We start from the raw sequence: 18928 nt of genomic DNA, 5'->3' as shown, positions 1-18928 counted from the left end.
TTCTGCATGCAAGTAAAAAAAATGAAAGGAAGCACAGGGGGAAAAAAATATACCTATATATTCTTGGTTATAATGATTTTATAGTGCCATGAAAATGGAGGACAGCAACAGTTACTTAATTGATTTTGCAAGTACAACAGGATAAACTCAATGTGGTCCTGAATTACCTTATAAGAGGTTGTTACTCTTTGATGGATGTCCCACTCTTCATTGTCTTCACTGTTCATAATCTTCTGTGCCCATGTGTGTCAAACAACCTGCTACCCCTTAAAAAAAATGGTATTTCTTGTTAGTTGTAAAGAATAAAAGCCAGAGGTTTACTAACTTTCACTTTGTTTGTGTGTGAGAATGCTACATTTTCATGCAGCTATGTCAGAAAAGACCCAAAGTGTGTTTTCTATCATTATCAAAGAGTCCTCCAGAGGTTGGGGAGGGCAGAGTTTGCTTCTGCCATATGAGGAAAAGGCTACAGAGAATATATTATGGAAGACAAGAGAAATGCTTCCTCTCTGGAGTAAACCTTGAAGAAATGGTCTACACTCTTCTCTAATAATTACGTGTATCTGCTCCTCCTGTATGGAACAAGAATGGATACAAAGGTTACAGTAGGAATTTCTGCCTCACTGCTCAACACCTCCCTGTGGGAGTCAGATGCCAGGAAAAACATTCAGGATCCATTTAGTTCTCCCCAAACTACTTTTGTGGGTTTTTTATTTGTTTGTGGGGTTTTTTTTTAATCGTTGTTTTTGTACGGGGTTTGGGGATTGTTTTAAAATCTCCATCCCATCTCTGCTTCCCTAAGTAAAGAATAAAAGCTGAGCCCATAGACCATTGAGTTGTGCCCTTCAGCTGGATTTGCAGAGCCACCAGCCTGTCTCCTCTCCCTCATGTGACAGCTCAGGCTGACACACGCTGTGTTTCACAAACAGGTAAAGCCACCTCCACAATACAAGAACACCACCAGCTCAAAAATCTTCACCCTTCCCTTCATATAGAAAAACTACCCTTTTAGAATCAAGGTTTACCAAAAGCCAGTTACAACCCCTGTGCAGATTCCTCCCTCAGAGTAGCCCCTCCTTATCCCCCCTGTCACCTGCAGTTAATGGGATCAGTCCCAGCCCATTCCTCCTGTACTCATCACTGTTATTTCTCTAATTCTTTGTACACCTTTATCTGACCTTTCATTTCCTTTGGCTGCAAACTTTTAGTGAAAGGCCCCCTTATCTCATCTGAGCACTGCAATCATGTAATAAACAATAAAACCATTAAATACTTAATTGTACAGCTGATCACACAAACCCAACTGTGACTTGTTTCTTCTGCAAACGAGTTACACCAGAGCAGTTCCATAAACTGTGCAGCTCTTAGATTAGGTTGAAATTTCTGTCACTTAATGCAACATAAAATCATGCTTTCGCAATGATAGCTCAAAGAGGAGGATGAAAAAAAGCCCTTTTTATCCCTCTTATGCACATTTTCCAAGAGCTTTGCTTCCCAAGATAAAACATACAAGGTCTTCAGATATGCTTACAGCCCTGCACAAAACTGCACTGCCATGACCTAATTTGATCACATTTCCAGCCTTGTTTTTTTTGCATAGATGATCAGTCGTTCACCTCTTTTTTAAAATTTTTGCATGATTTTCACTTTAAAACCCACACATTTTTTATTAGCTGATGCAAATTAGAATTGCACTGACTTCACAGACTACAGACAAGGTAACAGATTGCTCCACTAAAAAAGTAACAAGCTTTTTCCCCCCAAAGGAAAATTAGCTGCATATGGCAAGAGTAAGATCTGCAACTTTAATAAAAATAAGTCATATTTAGTGAGAGTAAACCTCCCTCGCTCAATGACTTAACAAAGTTTGATTAAAACACTAATAATTATAGTAGAGGCAGTACTAAACAAAAATAATAAGACAAACACCCTCATTATCTATTGATAATGTCTCATGTTGTCAAAGAGATCTTAGACTTTTCCACACCAATGTGTCACTTTAAAGTCACTGCAAACATCATGTGGAAAATTAACTCCAACATATGTATACACTTACTTTAAAGAAAGTTAAAGGTTGGTACAAAAAGCAAGACCTCAAAATTCAGTATTTTGCTTGTTCACGTGGCCTGACAGAAAGACCTGATTCCTAAACTCAAGAGCAGAATAAGGACCATAAGTTACTGATGTCAGCCTAACTCTCTGCAACAAGAGAAGTGTACCATTACACATGACATTTAGTATCTGGCATAGACTTCATCACTGTAGATCTGAGTTGCCTGTGGTTGAAGTATTCCGAGACATTTAAATCAAATAAACAACAGAAAAAAGGAAAGCCCTGTGGAATAAGGATAATCACATCAGCCTTCATTAGTCTCACAACTCACTTCTCCTACCCATTTCAAAGCTTGAACAAGCTAAATGTGTTCTCACTCACATGGCATTTTAAAAATGGTCAATATATTTTTGACAAACTAAACATAACCATCATTTCAGCTGTCACTCACACTCCTATTCCAGGAGCTCTTCAGACAAGAGAGTAGGGCAAACAATTGTGTTGTCATTTGCATTCTCACATCACAATCGTGAAGTTTGCAAGTAACATGTGAAATATCAAAATTTCACAGAGCCTTATAATCCCAAATATATTTTCTGCTGAATGTTTCACGCTACAGCCCAGACAGACACCAAGCGAGGCATCCCTGTGGCTGGGATGAAAACCACCAAGCAACATGCAAGTTGCTGGGCCTGAAAGCAATGAGTTAACAGTGCATGAGTCCAAACCATCACAGAGGAATTGCTGCTTCAAAGGGAAGAAGCCTTCACTCCTCACAAGGTGTCATTAGAAGTTACACATTTCTCGTGAGAGCTCCCATAAGGCCAACTTGTAGCTCGGACACACTAAACTTAAAATAACCAAAAGAGTTAATCAACAAATGCCCCAGCAACTTCAGGTGTTCCTAGAACTAGAGGTGGTGGTGTTACATTCTGCAGGTGGGTGAAACAAGCACAGTGGTGTCATTTTACTACAATTATCCATCTCAAAGAGAGGTTGTGAGGTCTGATTTTGGGCCTGATGGAGAATTGGAGATCACCCAGCTCAACCAACTTCAGGTCTGCAAACCTGAGGGAAACTTCACCTTCAGCAAGCACAGCAACCACTCACCATCCTCAGCACCCCCACCCATACACTGGCAACCTCAAGCACAAGCAGAGCCCTGAGAATAAAATCCTGCAATTCCTTCTGAGGGCAGGACCTCAATGCTGATGCTAAAGCAAGGCCTTCCAGCTCTTTTTTCAGTAGAGAATGCTGCATCAGGTTCACACAGCCAGAACCTCCTCCCTCAAGATGTGCACTGACAAACTGCAGGGAGCTTGTGCTCTGCAGCATGCTTGGAGAGCCTCGTGTACCAAGCAAAAAACACCAATTCTCCTCCAACTTACAGCAGTGCTATCACTAAGTTTTAAACAGCAAAAGTCAGATGGAAGCTTAGCCTTATAAGTAATTCATTTGTAGCAAGTGTTAACTGCTAAGATTTATGTATTTTCACGTGATTTACTATCATCAGAGCACCCAAACACCAACACTGCATGGAATGACAGAAGCAAGAAGCAATGGTGAGTTCAAACCACATTAAAGGAGTCACTTCAGCCCTAATTCTCACAGCACAGCTGATAAACTGAGTGCTCCTTACAGAGTTTGTGTCATTCAACAATCTTTAGAAGTACATTTGATATACATTTCTAATTAATGCAGCCTAAAAGAATCCAAGTGGACAAAATTTGTTGGATGTCTTTAGTGGACAAAGCAAGATTTTCACTGTGATAATATCATTCTGTAAGCATTGCTGGAACAAAACAAAACCAGCCCTCAGACAGCACATTTCCTTTAAGGGTTGAGGATTCACAATGAGGAAAAACAAACCCAAAATGAGCATATAGCCTGAAGACTAAAGCTTTCTCTAAAGGGCTGCTACACTTGCAACATGCTGCATTTCTTCCAGGGATCAAGAGCAGCACTTCAGCATATCAGTGATCCCTGTGCCTTGTTTCAACCATGTGCAAATTTCTGCCAGAAGTTAATTCCCTGATTCCTATGAACTCAATTCCAGTCTCTGCATCTGAATCAAACTTTGCTGCACTGGCATTTCACACTAGGAAGGAACTTCACAAATCAAATGAAAACTTAGCTCTCCTGTTGTGAATAAATCCCAAAGATCCCATGAATTGTTGGCACCAAGAGGTGTCCTGTCGGAGCAGCTACAGCCCTGATGTGAGAGGCACTGGGTGGGTTGGGAAAGGGGAGTTATAATAAACTAAATTCAGATGAAACAGCTGTGCAATAACTGCACTGGTAAGTCTGTATTGATGCACATCTGCCTCACCTATTAGCAGGAAAATCCCTCCTGGAATCACACTGGGCATGTCCACATGTTCTGCCATTACTCCTGAGTTATCAAAATAACATGGAAAATTTCTTCCCTGCACTTCCAAAGCGTGCCTCAGGATTTGTTGCACTTGTGTTACGGAGGAATTTTCTATTTAATCTTCAACACAGAGCAACCACTTTTTGTGTTAATCTAAAGACATCTGTATTGGAAAAATGATCCAGCCTTGACCAAGGCTGCTGGCAACAAATACTGCTGTTTCTCCTGCAGGCTAATGCTCAAAAACAACTGATTGCCAACAATGAACAATGTTTTGGTACAGTCAGTGACCTCTCTGAAAGCACGACACAGACCAGAGGGACCTCTAGGGAGGGCATCTTAGCCTAAAAAAACAAGCTCACCTACATTTGAAACAGATTAAAATGGCTTCAAGACAGACTCTGCGTTAGAAGAAGGCGCAGAGCCTCCATCCTTTGGAGCACGCTGACAGCAGGATGCAGAAAAAGTCTGACTGACATCATTCACCCCCCACTCTCTCTCCTAGGATCCATTTCTTCATCTCACCACGTAAAACACACAATTCTCCCTACGAACAGCTCTCCCCCTGAAACAGAACCTCCCTCCTACCAGCAGCATTGGTTTTGATGACTCCTTTCATTTTTCCCCCTTAAGCACCCAACAGCATCATCTCCTTCTATGATCTCAGCCCAAAAAGTAAGTACTTGTAAGCAGACACCATCCAATTAAATTAATTTCAATTTTTGCAGCTCCGTTACAACACACACACAAAAAAGTGACCCACACAGGAGTGAGGTATGACTAAACCAATGCAATGCAATTACCATGACCTAGCCCAATAAAGATTTTAGACTTGAAACAGAAACAAAAGCAGTGCTGAACCCGTAAATTTATGGAAAGACTTAAAGAAAATACCCTTTTAATGACCTAGAGCAAAGTATTCTTAAGTGAAACCCCTGAGATGAAGACACAAAAACCCTATTAAGCAGCAATTCATAATCAAAACAACATTTGCAGAATAATTTTGGAAAATTATAAAGTGTTACAAGAGGAACTGTACTTCAAATGGGATTCAGAGCTTTCAAACTTTAAAAGGTCAACAGCAAGTAGGTTTTAAAAGAACAAAGAAATCTAATGCTACCTATTCAAATCCATAAAAACACAAGAGGCCCCAATCCCAGCCAAGCCATGTGTCTAGGATGACTCTCAAGAGTCTAAATGAATCATCACCTTTCTGGGGGTTTTTTGAGTGCTGTTTTCTCTCTTCTGTGTTATTTTGTTCTTTGAAGTCACTATTTTTAATTCTCCTTTAAGGCAGCTTAAACCTAAAAAAAAAAAAAAAAAAAAAGTAGAACTGAGCCACACAATGACATAAAAGAGAGAAATGAAGAACAGAACTGGTTAATACAAAAGCAGTGGCTGGGCAAAAATAGGAAGAGCCTTCACAAATTTGGAAGGAAAGGCGTTATTCATCAAAATCGGGATCTCTCCTGGAAAAGGAGGACACTCTCTCAGTATATTAAGGAGTTGAAGGGGTAATAACGGCAGGACCGCTGCCCTGTCAAGGCAGCTCCTCCAGGGAATGGAAGTAAAGATAAGTGCTAAAGAATGGGACAGGAAGTAACCCAGAAAGCTGAGCTGCTGGGAAACCAAACCTCTCCCTCGCAGGAGTTCACGCTCCAGGAGCCGTCAGCCGCGCGCACACACACACACACACACACACACACACACAAAAAGCCGGCCAAGCCCCGGCGCACAGCCCGAAGGCCCGGCGGCCGCCAAGGCACCCGGGGCGCCGCCGGGGGCTGGGGACGGGGACTCCCCTCCGCGGGCAGCCCCGGGGGCGGCCCGGAGCCCGCCGGGGGAGCGGGCAGGGGCGGCGGGGGGGCTGCGCATCCCTTCGCAGGGGGAGCGGCGGGGGCGCCCCTCACAGCCCCGCACCCGCCGGAGGGGCTGCCCGGTGCGGGCGAGGGGAGGCCATGGGGTCGCGCGCCCCCCTCCCCGCGCCGCGAGGGACCCCGGGGCAGCCGGGGTTACCTGCGTGACCCGCGTGCCGGAGCGGGGCGGGCCGGGGGCCCCGGGCGCGGCCGCCCCCCGCGCTGGCGGCGGCGGCGGGCGGGGGGTCGGGGGGGGCCGAGCCGAGCGGGGACACTTCGCTCCGGGCCGCCCCCCTCGGCTCGCGGCGGGGTCGGCGGGCGGGGACTGACCCGCGCCGCGGCCAATCGGCGCCCGCCGCGCCGGCCCCGCCCCCGCCCGCGCGCCGCCGCCGCGCCGCCATTGGCCGCCGGGCTGACGGCGGGCCCGCCCCCGCCCGCGCGCCGCCGCCGCGCCCCATTGGCCGCCGGGCTGACGGCGGCCCCGCCCCGCGGCTCCGCCCCGTTGCCGTAAAGCCGTGGAGGAGTGGGTGGGGGGGGGCCTTGCTTTGCGACAGGGGGCGGCGGCGGCGGCGATTCCGGCGCTGTGACGGAGCGGAGTTTGGGCCTCGCGGTCCTCCGGGGGCGGGTGAGTGGCGAGCGTTGCCTGGCAGCGGCCGCCGGGCAGCGGGGCGGGGACGGGCCCGTGCGCTCCGCGGCTCGGGGTGACTAAGCGGGACCGCGGGCGGGGGGGGGGCAAGAGGCGTGGCATGGAGCGAAAGAGGCGGGGCCGGAGCGGGAGGGGCGGGGCTGTTGTTGTGTGGGCGTGGTTTGGCTGTGCGGGGGCGGGGCCTTGGGGAGCGAGGCGGTGGCGGGAGGGGCTGAGGGGGAGCCCGGGCTCCGGGCGCTGAGGGGAAAACGGGCGGGTGGAGGACGGGTCGCCGGGTGGGTGCGGATGCCGGGCCGGGAAGCCCCGCTGGTGGACGCCTCGGCCGCCCGCAGTCCGGCAGGACGGGGCTGTGGCGGCTCTGGAGGAGCGGCAGCTCCGTGCTCGCTCTGTCGGCCCCGAGTGTCGCGGGTTCCGAGGAGCGCCCAGCGCCGGCAGTGGGAGGCGCGGCCGGTGAGGCGGGTCCGGGTCCGCTCCTGCCGGCAGGGACTGAAGGCGCTCGGCAGAATTGCAGCCAAAGCATCCGGCGTGCTGAGGTGTCACGGTTAACAGGGATTGCACGGCTCAGGTTGTTTGCAAAATCTGGAAGGAAATGACACACATTTAGAGGCATATACAGTATTCCAGCCCTGAGCAGAAGCTTATTTATTTAGAAATGAGCCTACGAAGTCACTGCAGGTGTAAGGAGTCCAAAGTGTATTGCAGTCCTTAAATACTACGATCATTTCATTGTAAGGAGATCCAGAGCCTTCAGATTCATACCCAAAACTCACGGACTGAGGCATCATTTAGCTTTATCAGATCTAATTTTATAATGAAAATAGCATGGGGTTTTGGATAAGTTTTTCTAGGAAAAAAGGGCCTTAAAGCTCGTCTCATTTCATCCCTTGCCATGGCAGGGACACCTTCCACTATCCCAGGCTGCTCCAAGCCCCATCCAGCCTGGCCTTGGGCACTGCCAGGGATCCAGGGGCAGCCACAGCTGCTCTGGGCACCTGTGCCAGGGCCTCACCCGCCTTGCAGGGAACAATTTCTTCCTAATTTGACTGAACTAACATTGTTGATAGCACATTTTCTTTTTTTTTTTTTTTTTTTTTTACTGTAACTCAGAGATATAAGTGAAGAGGCATAAGTTTCTCCCCTCATTCTGTTTGCAGCTCCACTTGACTTTGGTTTTGATTTTAAAGCATTATTAATCATGAAAGTAACATACAAAACCCCCTTTTTTTTTGTTTCTTACTCCCTGCGTAGTTTTCCTTTCCATCTTTTACATGATCTGTCTATATATAAGGTTTTTAGAACTGTTCCCTGTTGTTTATGCAGGAGTCTGGCTCTGTGAGGCGTTGCCTTAATTGGTTTTTAGATGCTGTCATGAGTAACTCAGATAAATAATACAAGTAAGGGTTGGAGTTTGTCACTGCTTTTCTTTACTCTTCAGCTTTGAGCTTTTCACTCTCATGCTGTGTCTCAAACAAATTTAGTCCTTATCTGATATTTTCTCCCTCTTTGAAGTAAATGCCTTCAAAATAAGCCCCCTCACTTTTCATTTCCTTCAATGACTTACATTTGTGAACTGTTGTCATGTGTGACTGAGACATATCTTAGAGATGCTTTTGTGAAGTTTGCAAATTAATGGTGGAACATAAATGTGTTCTGGGAGGATCCAGGAAGGCACAGCCAACGTCGTGTGGCGAAGGTGAAATCTCCCAGTGGGTGTCCTAGAAAAGTTCTGAATCTCTTCTGCCTTAACCACCTTGCTGGATCATGTGAAATTGTGCATGAGATCTCTTCATCTACCACATAAGGTGATAATTCAAGCTGATCTCGAAAACGGGAGTAAATGTGTTGAGATGATTTTACTTTATTAGGTATTCATTTAGGAAGAAATAAAGCTCAAGGATAGGAACAATAGCTATATAAAATATTCAGAGTGATTTCTGAAGAAATTTTACTAGGTTTCAGGTCATAAATTTCCACCTGAAGTAGAATTCTGAAAAGGTTCTGCAAATGAAGAGGGAATTTATTGCCTGAAATACTAGATTTATTCTTAACATCCAGCAAAATGTGGAGTATGGGAAAGGATGGGGGAAGGGTTCTTGCTTCTATCAGGTGAGGAACATGCTGTAACATTTTGGAGTTTTCAGGTCAGCCCTTGCTGAATGTCTTTAAAAATACCACACCAGAGGGAATTGTAGATTACTCCTGCATGCTCTCAAATTTTAGTTTCTTTTCTGAAGGAAATATCTCCTGATGGTGGGAGAAGTGATGAGTCAGGGTAGCACATCTTGGTCTACCTCTAATCCTTTGTGCCTTTGGGAGGCCATTTTGTCAATACATGCTTCAGTTGCAATGATAAAATCAGGTTGTAAAAATGAAGGTGTAATTTTCAGTGTTTGATGCTGTTTTTAAAACTTGTGAAGATTATAAGCTACAACAGAAATGCCTCGTATACTGACTTTTACAATTTCATTATTTTCTGTTGTTCTGCTAAAAAGAAGTAGTAATTTAAAATACTTGGTCTAGTGACAAATGCAGGTAAAACTGATACATAGATGGGAAGATCTTCAGAATTTCTTGCTGGGAATTCTACCTGGTTGATTTATGCCAGATTTAGAAATGGGGATCCAAAAAGTATGCAAAGTATGAAAAAAGTATGAAAACTATATCAACTTTGGGTCCACTCCTAACTTCATCATAGATACAAGTAATAAGTTTGTTGGTTTTAATTAAAAGAGGTCTGGTTAGAGAGCATGTTAAAACTGCTCTAAAAAGATAAATATTACAGATGAGTATCATTGTTAATGTAGGTGAAAAAGAAACCCTGATATTCTTAAGGATTTTTTTTTTTCCTGAGAAGATGGGGTATCTGTCTGGCCATTTACATACTGGACAGAAAATTGTGAGGGCTTGGGTGCTCACACTTGATGCAGAGATTGGAATTCTTAGTAGCTCTTCATTTTAAACTGTAGCAAATATTCCAGTGCTGTGATTGAAAGATGTTTTCCATTGACATAGGAATAAAGACTTAATTTTTTACCTTTCCTGAATATGTTTGAATGTTTTTATTGGCTCTTCATAAATTTTGCACTCTGATTTTAACTTATTCTTTAATTTTCATCTTCTTAATCACTGTGCCCTTGAGGTCAGCCCACCTTGAGCCTGTGTGTAGCAGAAGTCAATACTTGTCCTTCCTTTAGCTTCCATTTTTTTTTTGAGAGCTGTTTCCAGTTCCAGCCTCAGTGGAGCAATGAGCATTTCCAGTTCAGAGGAAAATTTGCAGCTGAAATTTTATGCCTGTTTTGGAGGACTCTGTCACAAAAGAATTTAGGTTCTAGTAGTTTAGCAATGTAGAGAAAGATTTAATGCAAGTTATCCTATCTTTAGAAGTAGCCCCTAATAATAGTCATCTTTGGGTTTGTTAATTCCAGCTAATGAACTTGGTGTTGGTAATATAATACTGGAACTGTGAACTTCTTCCCAGCATGGTCATTTTTCATTTTAATGTCTCACTGAGACAGTTTTGTGCAGCTGAATTTGCATTTCAAAACAAGTTTAATAATGGTAGCATTAACTCTAAAAATTTGTTACTTTATATTTTCTAGTTGCTTGCAAAGTAACAGCAGAATGTTTTATTTATAGGTAACTGAGAAATGTCCAGTGGTACTTCTGTTTCTCCTACTGGATGAAAGTAACTTGGAAGCTGATTTGCAGTTAATAATCAAAGAAGCCACACAGCATTTTCTGGAATATTGCATGATCTCATAATGAAGATCTCTCTCCTGCAGCAGATGTATAAGGATGTCCTGGCAGGCATTCCCCTAGCAAGGGAAAGCCATCATTATTCCTCTTTAATTAATCTGTGTGTGGAGCAGCCACCAGGAGGAGATGAATCCTGTCATCAGCAGCATCTGCCATCTACTGCTGGTGGTGTTGGGAGCCATCAGGACACTGATTTGTCAGATGTTGTCCCTGCAACAGATGATTTATCCAACAGCTTTGCAAACATGAACTCCTCGTTCTGCCCACGAGAGGTGATGCTGCTCCAGCTCACCTTGATCAAAATGATGGTGGCCAAAGCAGAGTCCCAGGAAACTGAACTCCACACGAGACTGAAGTACTATGAAATCTTTGTTCTTCTTCTGAAGGAGGCAAAAATTGACTCAAAATTGGTAAATTCTGAAAGATACTTTTAGGAAAGGAGGAAAAATAAAAAGGGATGTGCCTTAGATATTTTTCCTTTTTTACCTGTCTCCAGATTCACCTGCTCGGTTCTGATGATCGGCTGTTATCTCACATGGCCTCACAAAGTTTAGCATCTCTTGTGTATTTCCAGCTGAAGAAAGAGGTGAGTGTGGCATCACTTCACAGCTCAAAAAATGGATTAGTGAACCTGTGCCTGCAGGTTGTTCCATTTGACTATACAGCCAAGCTTTTCTGGTGCTTGTATTTTCTGAGAAACTTTGTCAACTGTGTTAGGAGGAGCCTGGAGTGTGGAAGGCAAGGAGATCTGATGTGTAACAGAACTGTGGAGTGTCTTTCTTTATATATAAAAATCTGGAATTTTATGAAATGCATTTAAGGTAAAGTGGGTCTAGATTACAATAATCTCTTTAAGGTTGCAGTACAGATATTAAAAAACCATGATCTAGACTATCAGTTTTACAGTTCCTTGGTATCTGTTGGGTGTTGCAGTAGATAAAAATAAATAATAACCTCTTGGAAGTTAATAAAATGCTTTGGTGTATGCTCTTGTTCGAATGACCCAGTTACTTCAGTTTTTTTAATTTGCTGTATATTTAGTGAATATGTATTGCAGTCTCCATAGTAGCATCCTGAACACAGATTTATTTTGTAATTGTTTGTAATATTTCTCATCAAGTTGTCTGGGAATTATGAATTCAGATCTGATCTGTCTACAGAATTATCTGATTTTGGGTAGGTCACATGACATTAGGAGGTTTGGTTTCCCCTCTTTGGAACATACAGATAATTTCTATTGCATGCATATGTTGCTACATGTTTGTAATTAAAGACCTAATTAATGGCCCGGGACAGACATTGTTTCTACCTGTGTTTTGTCTGTGCCTACATTTGAATCTTTTTAATATACAATTTGAAATAATTGTATTATGATTTAACGTAATTTGCATACCAACTGAGAGCATACGTGATTGGTTTTTGAATTCTTTTTCTTAGGACGCCTTGAATGTCCCGTGGCTGAGCTTTAGCCTGGACGCGCTGTTGGGATTCCCCGGGAATGCGCGGGTGGCCGATTGCCTGCGGACTCTGGCAGCGATTCTCAAGGAGACGCTGAAGGACGCGCTCGTAGCCCGAGCAGGTACCGGCGGTGCCGCCAGGAGGAGCAACTCACCCGGAATTCCTGGGGAATAGTTCGGCTCCAGGACAGCCCTTCCCTTCCTTATACAGGGGGTGATGAAGCGCTGTTAAAATGTAGTGGTTTGGACATATTTATATGCTGACAGTAGTCACAACACCGATTAATTTCTTATTTACTGATTTATCTGTTACACTGCAGGTCAATAATGTGCCTCTTGTTGCCATAGGTCATCTGAAGAAGTTGTTGGCTCCTCTTGATGCAGTGCTTGAGGGATTTTATAATGCCATCCTGCTCCATCATTTTGACAGTCACCACTACACTTCACCTTATTCCGAAGCTACAAACAATCTGATCAGTTTTATAGATCTGCTTGAAGCACTTTTGGCTTCCAGAATTGAACTGGAATTACCGCTCAGGTGCCAGAGAATTTTATTTTTGAAAGTTTCTTATGTCCTCAGTGTTATTAGCTCATCAATTCCTTATGTAATCAAGAAGAAATTAATTTTGCTCCTTAAAAAATGTGTCCTTTACAAGTCCAGAGAAGATGCTAAAGGTGGATCTCTGTTCTTACAAACCCCATCTTTGTGTGAGGATATGCTTGCACTGAGTAATGTTGTTCTGCAGGTTGTGAATTTGACTTGGCTTAATCAGATCCCACTCACTGGAAAGTCCAGCTACTTTGGAAGCAGTGAAACTGCTCCTGGACATGATTCTCAAGTTGGTTCTGACCAAACTGTTCTCAGAGCCTTAAGTCTGGTTGTGCTTAAAGCACTGGAATTCAAGATTCACAACTCTGCAACAGAAGCAGAAATCAAAGGTAACAGTCCATTTAAATTTTGTTCATTAAACAGCAAGAGTTTCAGAGCTTTCAGATTTAGTAGTCACAGCACATTAAGACTGTAAATAGATTTCAGCTGAATTAGTGGTGGTGGGAGGGAGGAAGGAGAAAACCCACCCAAGAAACTGCTGTTGCCGTGTCCTGCCTCATTAGTTGTCTTCTTGCATTTTATCAAATCCTTAGCCCTGCAATATGTTGGGCTTGAAACAGCTGCATTTGGGATTCAAATCCAACCCCTGCCATGGCAGGGATACTTTCCATTAGACCAGCTTGCTCCAAGCCCTGTCCAACCTGTCCTGGACACTTCAGGGATGGGGTAGCCGCAGCTTCCCTGGGCCCTGTGCCAGGGCCTCACCAGCCTCTCAGAGAGGAATTTCTTCCTAGTATCCAATCTAACCCTGCCCTCTGGCAGTGGGAAGCCATTGCCCCTTGTCCTCTCCCCCCAGGCCCTTGTCCAAAGTCCCTCTCCAGCTCTTTTGGAGCACCTTTTCACACTGGAAGGGGCTCTAAGGTCTCCCTGGAGCCGTCTCTTCTCCAGGTGATCACCCCCAGTTCTCCCAGCCTGGCCCCAGAGCATCTCTATGGTCTCCTCTGGACTCGCTCCAGCAGCTCCACATCCTCCTTATGCAAATGGTTATGTTCTTCACCCCAGCTGACAGGTCTGGCCCTTCCAATTACCAGGTCTGAGCATTCCTCCCACAGCTGCTCCCTTGGGCTTGTTTGTTGTAGTGAGGGGCTGGGCTGGGCAGGAGAAGGGCAGAGCTGCTGCTGTGCCAGGGCTGTGCTGAGGGGCTGGGCAGGAGAAGGGCAGAGCTGCTGCTGTGCCAGGGCTGTGCTGAGGGGCTGGAGAAGGGCAGAGCTGCTGCTGTGCCAGGGCTGTGCTGAGGGGCTGGAGAAGGGCAGAGCTGCTGCTGTGCCAGGGCTGTGCTGAGGGGCTGGAGAAGGGCAGAGCTGCTGCTGTGCCAGGGCTGTGCTGAGGGGCTGGAGAAGGGCAGAGCTGCTGCTGTGCCAGGGCTGTGCCGTGGGCAGCAGTGGCGTGGCCGGGAATGCCGTGGAAGCTGCGTTCCCCACGGGAGAGGCTGTGGTGCTGGGTCTCACTGGGAGCCAGGGAGTGCCTTCTCCCTCGCTGTAAGGGAGCACCAGGGTGAGGCTTTTTGCCCCAGAGACCTTCCTGGAATCCCATCTTCCCACCTGCCCTTTCTCAGGAGAGCACCTGATGTACATTTGATGCTGTATGAACGTGGATGTGCAGATTCTATGATCAAAGCACTGTGCTGTCCCTGGGTTACAGCCCTCATGGAGCAAAATGGAAAAGCAGTTCAGAAGCAGTGTTTCTAGTCAGACACCAGTGAGAATGGGCATTCCTGTATTTATTGATTATGTGGCCAAAAGTAATTTCTGTTTCTTTTTAAACAAGGGTGAAATTTTACAGCACTTTAAATACATTGAGTCATTTTAGTAGAAGTTCTAGACATAAATATTATTTTGCTTTTTATATTTCTATGCTAGGTAGCAAGCCTGAAAGCAATTTTTAATTCATCCATGTGAAAGAGCTACGACTTCCATAAGACTGTGAAACTTTTTCCAGATTTTTGGAAGAGGTTATATTTGTGATGTCAGTTGCATTCTTAAAGATTTTTAAGTATTTGTAAAGAATATTTTACTTGTGATCCACCTTCTGAAAAATGTATGGAGACTGAGATTGTGTAAGAACAAGTGAAAAGAAAATTGTAGGCTATATCCATTTTGGATCTCTCTATGAAAATTCTTTCTCAAAGAAAAACATTCTACTTTCTTTTCCAGATTCATGACACAAAAATGAGTTTTTTTAATTAGATTCAAACACCCCCAACTGTCAAGAGGAATTTCAGTCTGAAAGGAATGGTACTTCCTTATTTTAGTGACATTACAGGAAGTGTTTAAAGCAAGCACCTAAATGCTTTAATATGCTAATTTCCCTTCCGGGAAGCTGCTTGATCTTCTTGTCATTAGCATGAATTAGAGTGGTTTAACTTTAATTAATTTCAATTTTGAGAGTAATTTCCAGATTTATAGGGAAGAATTTACAGGGAATTATTATTAGGGATTTATAGGGAATTATTATTTGCTGGGAGGAAAAACAAATCTTATGAAGTCAAATATTAAGGAAAATTACGTAGTGATGCAGTAAATAAAACTGATTTCAATGTTGCAGGAAAATTTTCTATTTTCTAAACATTGAGTGTGTGCTGTGTTACATCAAAAACTGCTCTGTAGTATCTCATTAGTATTGAAGGTATAAGTTTTTGACTTAAGGGAAAGAGTCTCTCTGTCTAATGAATACAAAGTGATTTTTATGAGCTACTGCACTAAACCAGCAAGAACTAATCTATAAAATTTGATGCTGTGATAAATCAATTGAGCTAAGGAAAGAACTGCATTCATGAACTGTTATGCACTGTTAATTAAAAAAATAAAGGGTGTGTGTTGTTTGGCAATAAAAATGTATATCAAAGTTCACGGTTAATTTTTTTTCAGGAGACTTTGAGAGCTCCATGTCCCAGCTGCTGATGTTCTGCAGGAGTCATGTAAAGCCTTCCCCACAGTCTCACCCAGTTGTGCATCACTGTGAATGGCTCTCCTTGGTTTTCATGGAGCAAGATGATGACATGTGGGAAGCTGCTAAAACTTTATTACTTATCTATTTAAAATTTGATAGGTCAGTGTACTTTTTTATTTCTGACAGAACTATGAAGAATTGTACTTCAGTGAGGTTACTGTGATGTTCCCATTGGTTGCTTTTGTTGTAAGGAAAATTATTTTTTAATAATTTAAACCCTCCCCCCCAACCCTCAGGATGATGTAATAATGTGTGGTGTAAGAGCTGATAATTTAAATCTTTTTTGGATGGAAACAGGAGTTGTGAAAGTTTCCTACTAAATAATTTATCATATCCTGTAATTCAGGATAATTGACTTCATATCTAAAATAGTGGTTGGACAGATAAAAAGCAAGATTGCTTCCTTACAACACTGAAGGTTTGACAAGAATGGGATATTAGAATTAAACTTCAATAATTCAGGTACTTCTGGCAGAGTTTATAAGGATTTGCCATATGGGAATTCCAGCTACTTGATAAAAATGGTTCTTGCTGACAACTGAAAAGTGTTCTTCATGGATTTGTCCTGGATGTACAATGCTTCATTGTTGTTTAAATTACCAGACAAGATATTATGCTGATTTGTACAACGCTCTCGAGCTTCAAGTGGGAAGATAATGCAAGTAATACCTTAGACACACGCAATTCTTAGACACAACTACAAGTAGGCTTCTCTTCCAGTCTGTGTAACATTTGGAAAGTTAGTCTGAATTCATGTTAACAAAAATATTGAAATAAGAGTGTTTTGTATTTATATTAAAGTACAGTTTATGTCTTGTAAGTAACTTTGCTTATTGCAGAAGGTTTCCTAAGGAGTGCCCTTTAAGGCCTGCTTTAAGTGCTTTGTCTTCCTGAGCTCTCCAATCTCCTGGCCCCACTTGCCTTCATTCTTTCTCACTCTGACACAAAAACTTCTCTTTTTGTTCTTACTTTTTCACAAAATTAAAAAGAGCATGAATCCATCTTCTGGATATTGCTGCTTTTTAAAAAAAAAAATTGTAAATTTCCATTAAATTATTTCCTGGCTTACTTTTCAGGCTACGGTGTGATGCTGCTGATAACCTAAGTGAAAGAGAGGAGGAATCCTGGATGTTCCTTGTGCATGCAGGTGGATACAACCCACACTGTATCTTCTTATTTTTTCTAGAAAAGATTGCATTTGATTCCACAGTACTTCTAGATTTTTTGATTTCATCAGAAACTTGCTTTCTGGAGTACTTGGTCAGGTACTTAAAGCTTCTTGGGAAGGAGTGGCATCAGTTTGTAGATGCCTGTAACCACTTCGATACCAGGCACAGCACTTTCCATCCAGTTTGTTCTGTCAAGCCACCCCACCGAGAAGAGCAAAGCTGCATGACTGGGGAGAGTTTGCAAAATGCTGTTTGTGCAGCAGAACCACAGACTCCGATGTCTTTGGCTCCTTCTCACAAGTGCCCGGTGTTTACAGCACAGCAGGGTGATAATGAGGCTGCAGAGTGGAGCCAGGCTGACTCACTGACCTGCACTGATAGCACGTCCCTGCTCGGTTCTCTGCAAAGCCTGGTTAATTATGACAGCTCAGAGGACTCGGAGGTGGAATCAGATGGAAAAGAGTGCTTGGTAAACACAAAACAATTGCCTTCAAACAATGAGGGTGAGAGGAGGAGGAGGGAAACTGGTTGCAGCTGCAGAGATGATGACTGGAATCCACACACCTCTGAAGTATCACCTCTGAAACCAAAGGGATCTCATACCTCATCCTGTTGGACTTGTATGGCATCTCCAGATAACATTGCTCCCCTACGAGTAATGCTTTACAAATCAACAAAGTGTTTGGAAGAGCTGCAAGAGGCTATTTCTAGGTTGCAGAGAAGAAATCTTTTCCCATATAATCCATCTGCGTTGTTGAAACTGCTGAGCCACGTTGAGAAGATGAGTAAATCCATGAATCTACAATAACAAAAGTGTTCTCGTGGGTTTTTTTAACAAGTTCACCAGGGAATATTTCCATTAGCTCAGTGACTTCTAAAGCTCATGCCTCTTGCACTAGTCAGTGCATTTAACCTCAGGAAGGGTGAACATGGATTTGGTTGGCACCCTAAAATCTGGAATTGCATCCAGTGATATGATCCATGACCTGAGGGTCCTAAGCTCATTCATGGTGTGTATGTCAATGTACAGTATATAAGGATTAGTTGTTGGATATTCAACATTTTGTAATAAATAACTCATAAGAAAGCATTTCAAAAATATATGATATTTAAAGTCTTGTCAATTATACTTAATGTCATTCCATCTCTGAGTCCATTGCCAGATTACTAGTGGTTTATGGACTTAGGGCAAAGTTAATGCAACACTTGACTGCTTAGAAGTTGGGCTAAATAAAATAATATAGCTGAGGACAGTTTACTGTTTATCCTGTGTGTTCTGCATTGGTGCATTGCTCAAAGTGGACCTCCACATGTCTATATTCCTTTAATTAAAAGAAAAAGTAGACGTGAAATTAAAGCATATATTGTCTGCGGAAAATTTTAGTTGAGCATTAGATCTTTAATTTAGCTTAGGTGATGCAGAAGTGACATTCCAACAGAATTTTTTGCATCAATCATGCATTTCCTATAAATATAGGATGTATATTTAATAAATTTAAATCAGAAAGAATTAGAAAGTAAGTGACTCCAGTGCAGTGAGAAGGATATTGAAGATGTTAAATTATTATACTTATATCTTTTATTAGATGTAATTTGAATAACCGGAAAAGTGAGTGTCTGAGAATTTGCCTGGGGGAGCAAGTTCAGAGCAGGATCCAAGGCAGTGTGCACTTAGCAGGAAAGCACCTGATGCTGCTGCATTTAACCTGCAGCTTCTAATGACCTGCCAAGGGTTAGGCACTGGGAAAGTACTGACAACAGGAGCACTGGAAAAACCTCAGACCTCTTCAGAACTGTGGGAAGCAGCTTTCCTTTCAGGATCTTCTCTTGAAGGTAAGTGCTCTGTTCTCACTGAGAACAAGTATGTGCTCTCTTGCCTTTGAATAGAAATTTAGTATTAAATTAAAATAGATACTGAACTAAGATGAACAGTCTCTGGAGCAGGTTGCTGACCTTCAAATCTCTGTGGCTGTCTTCTAGGTTAGTCTTTAGCCCTGACTGGTGAATCAATGCAACTGAGAGAGGAAGAAAACGGTGTAGCTTATGGGATCCTTTAGCTGG

General features: G+C 43.3%; 2 protein-coding genes across 20 annotated transcripts in view; one reads left to right on the top strand and one right to left on the bottom strand.

Moving 5' to 3' along the window:
* Positions 1–6508, bottom strand: part of ASB7 (ankyrin repeat and SOCS box containing 7) — a 79671-nt gene extending 73163 nt beyond the window's left edge. For all 17 annotated transcript variants that reach the window (XR_008433250.1, XR_008433249.1, XR_008433251.1 and 14 more), the window contains exons 1-3: positions 6441–6508; positions 5634–5728; positions 168–266 (exon numbers count right to left, since the gene is read on the bottom strand). The gene's annotated coding sequence lies outside the window, so the exon portion shown is untranslated. The remainder of the gene's footprint in view (positions 1–167; positions 267–5633; positions 5729–6440) is intronic.
* A 348-nt stretch (positions 6509–6856) lies between these two features.
* LINS1 (lines homolog 1) lies at positions 6857–18893 on the top strand. Of its 3 annotated transcripts, XR_008433179.1 has the most exons (9): positions 8208–8728; positions 10563–11092; positions 11179–11268; positions 12120–12261; positions 12488–13078; positions 15617–15797; positions 16775–17877; positions 18454–18700; positions 18848–18893. XR_008433179.1 is itself a non-coding variant. In XM_053954520.1 (7 exons), the coding sequence occupies exons 2-7, from the start codon at positions 10688–10690 to the stop codon at positions 17673–17675; spliced, it is 2310 nt and encodes a 769-aa protein (XP_053810495.1). In that variant the 5' UTR covers positions 6857–6905; positions 10563–10687; the 3' UTR covers positions 17676–18250. The 3 variants fall into 3 exon arrangements, 2 of the variants coding, with proteins under 2 accessions (XP_053810495.1, XP_053810494.1); XM_053954520.1 differs by lacking the exons at positions 8208–8728; positions 18454–18700; positions 18848–18893 and adding an exon at positions 6857–6905 and having other exon boundaries at positions 16775–18250; XM_053954519.1 differs by lacking the exons at positions 18454–18700; positions 18848–18893 and having other exon boundaries at positions 16775–18250.
* The last annotated feature ends 35 nt before the right edge of the window (positions 18894–18928 follow it).

The sequence above is a fragment of the Vidua chalybeata genome, chromosome 13, assembly GCF_026979565.1.
Source record: "Vidua chalybeata isolate OUT-0048 chromosome 13, bVidCha1 merged haplotype, whole genome shotgun sequence".
NCBI lineage: Eukaryota > Metazoa > Chordata > Aves > Passeriformes > Viduidae > Vidua > Vidua chalybeata.
The sequence above is the reverse complement of the archived record's forward strand: the minus strand, read 5'-3'. Positions and strand labels throughout refer to the sequence as shown.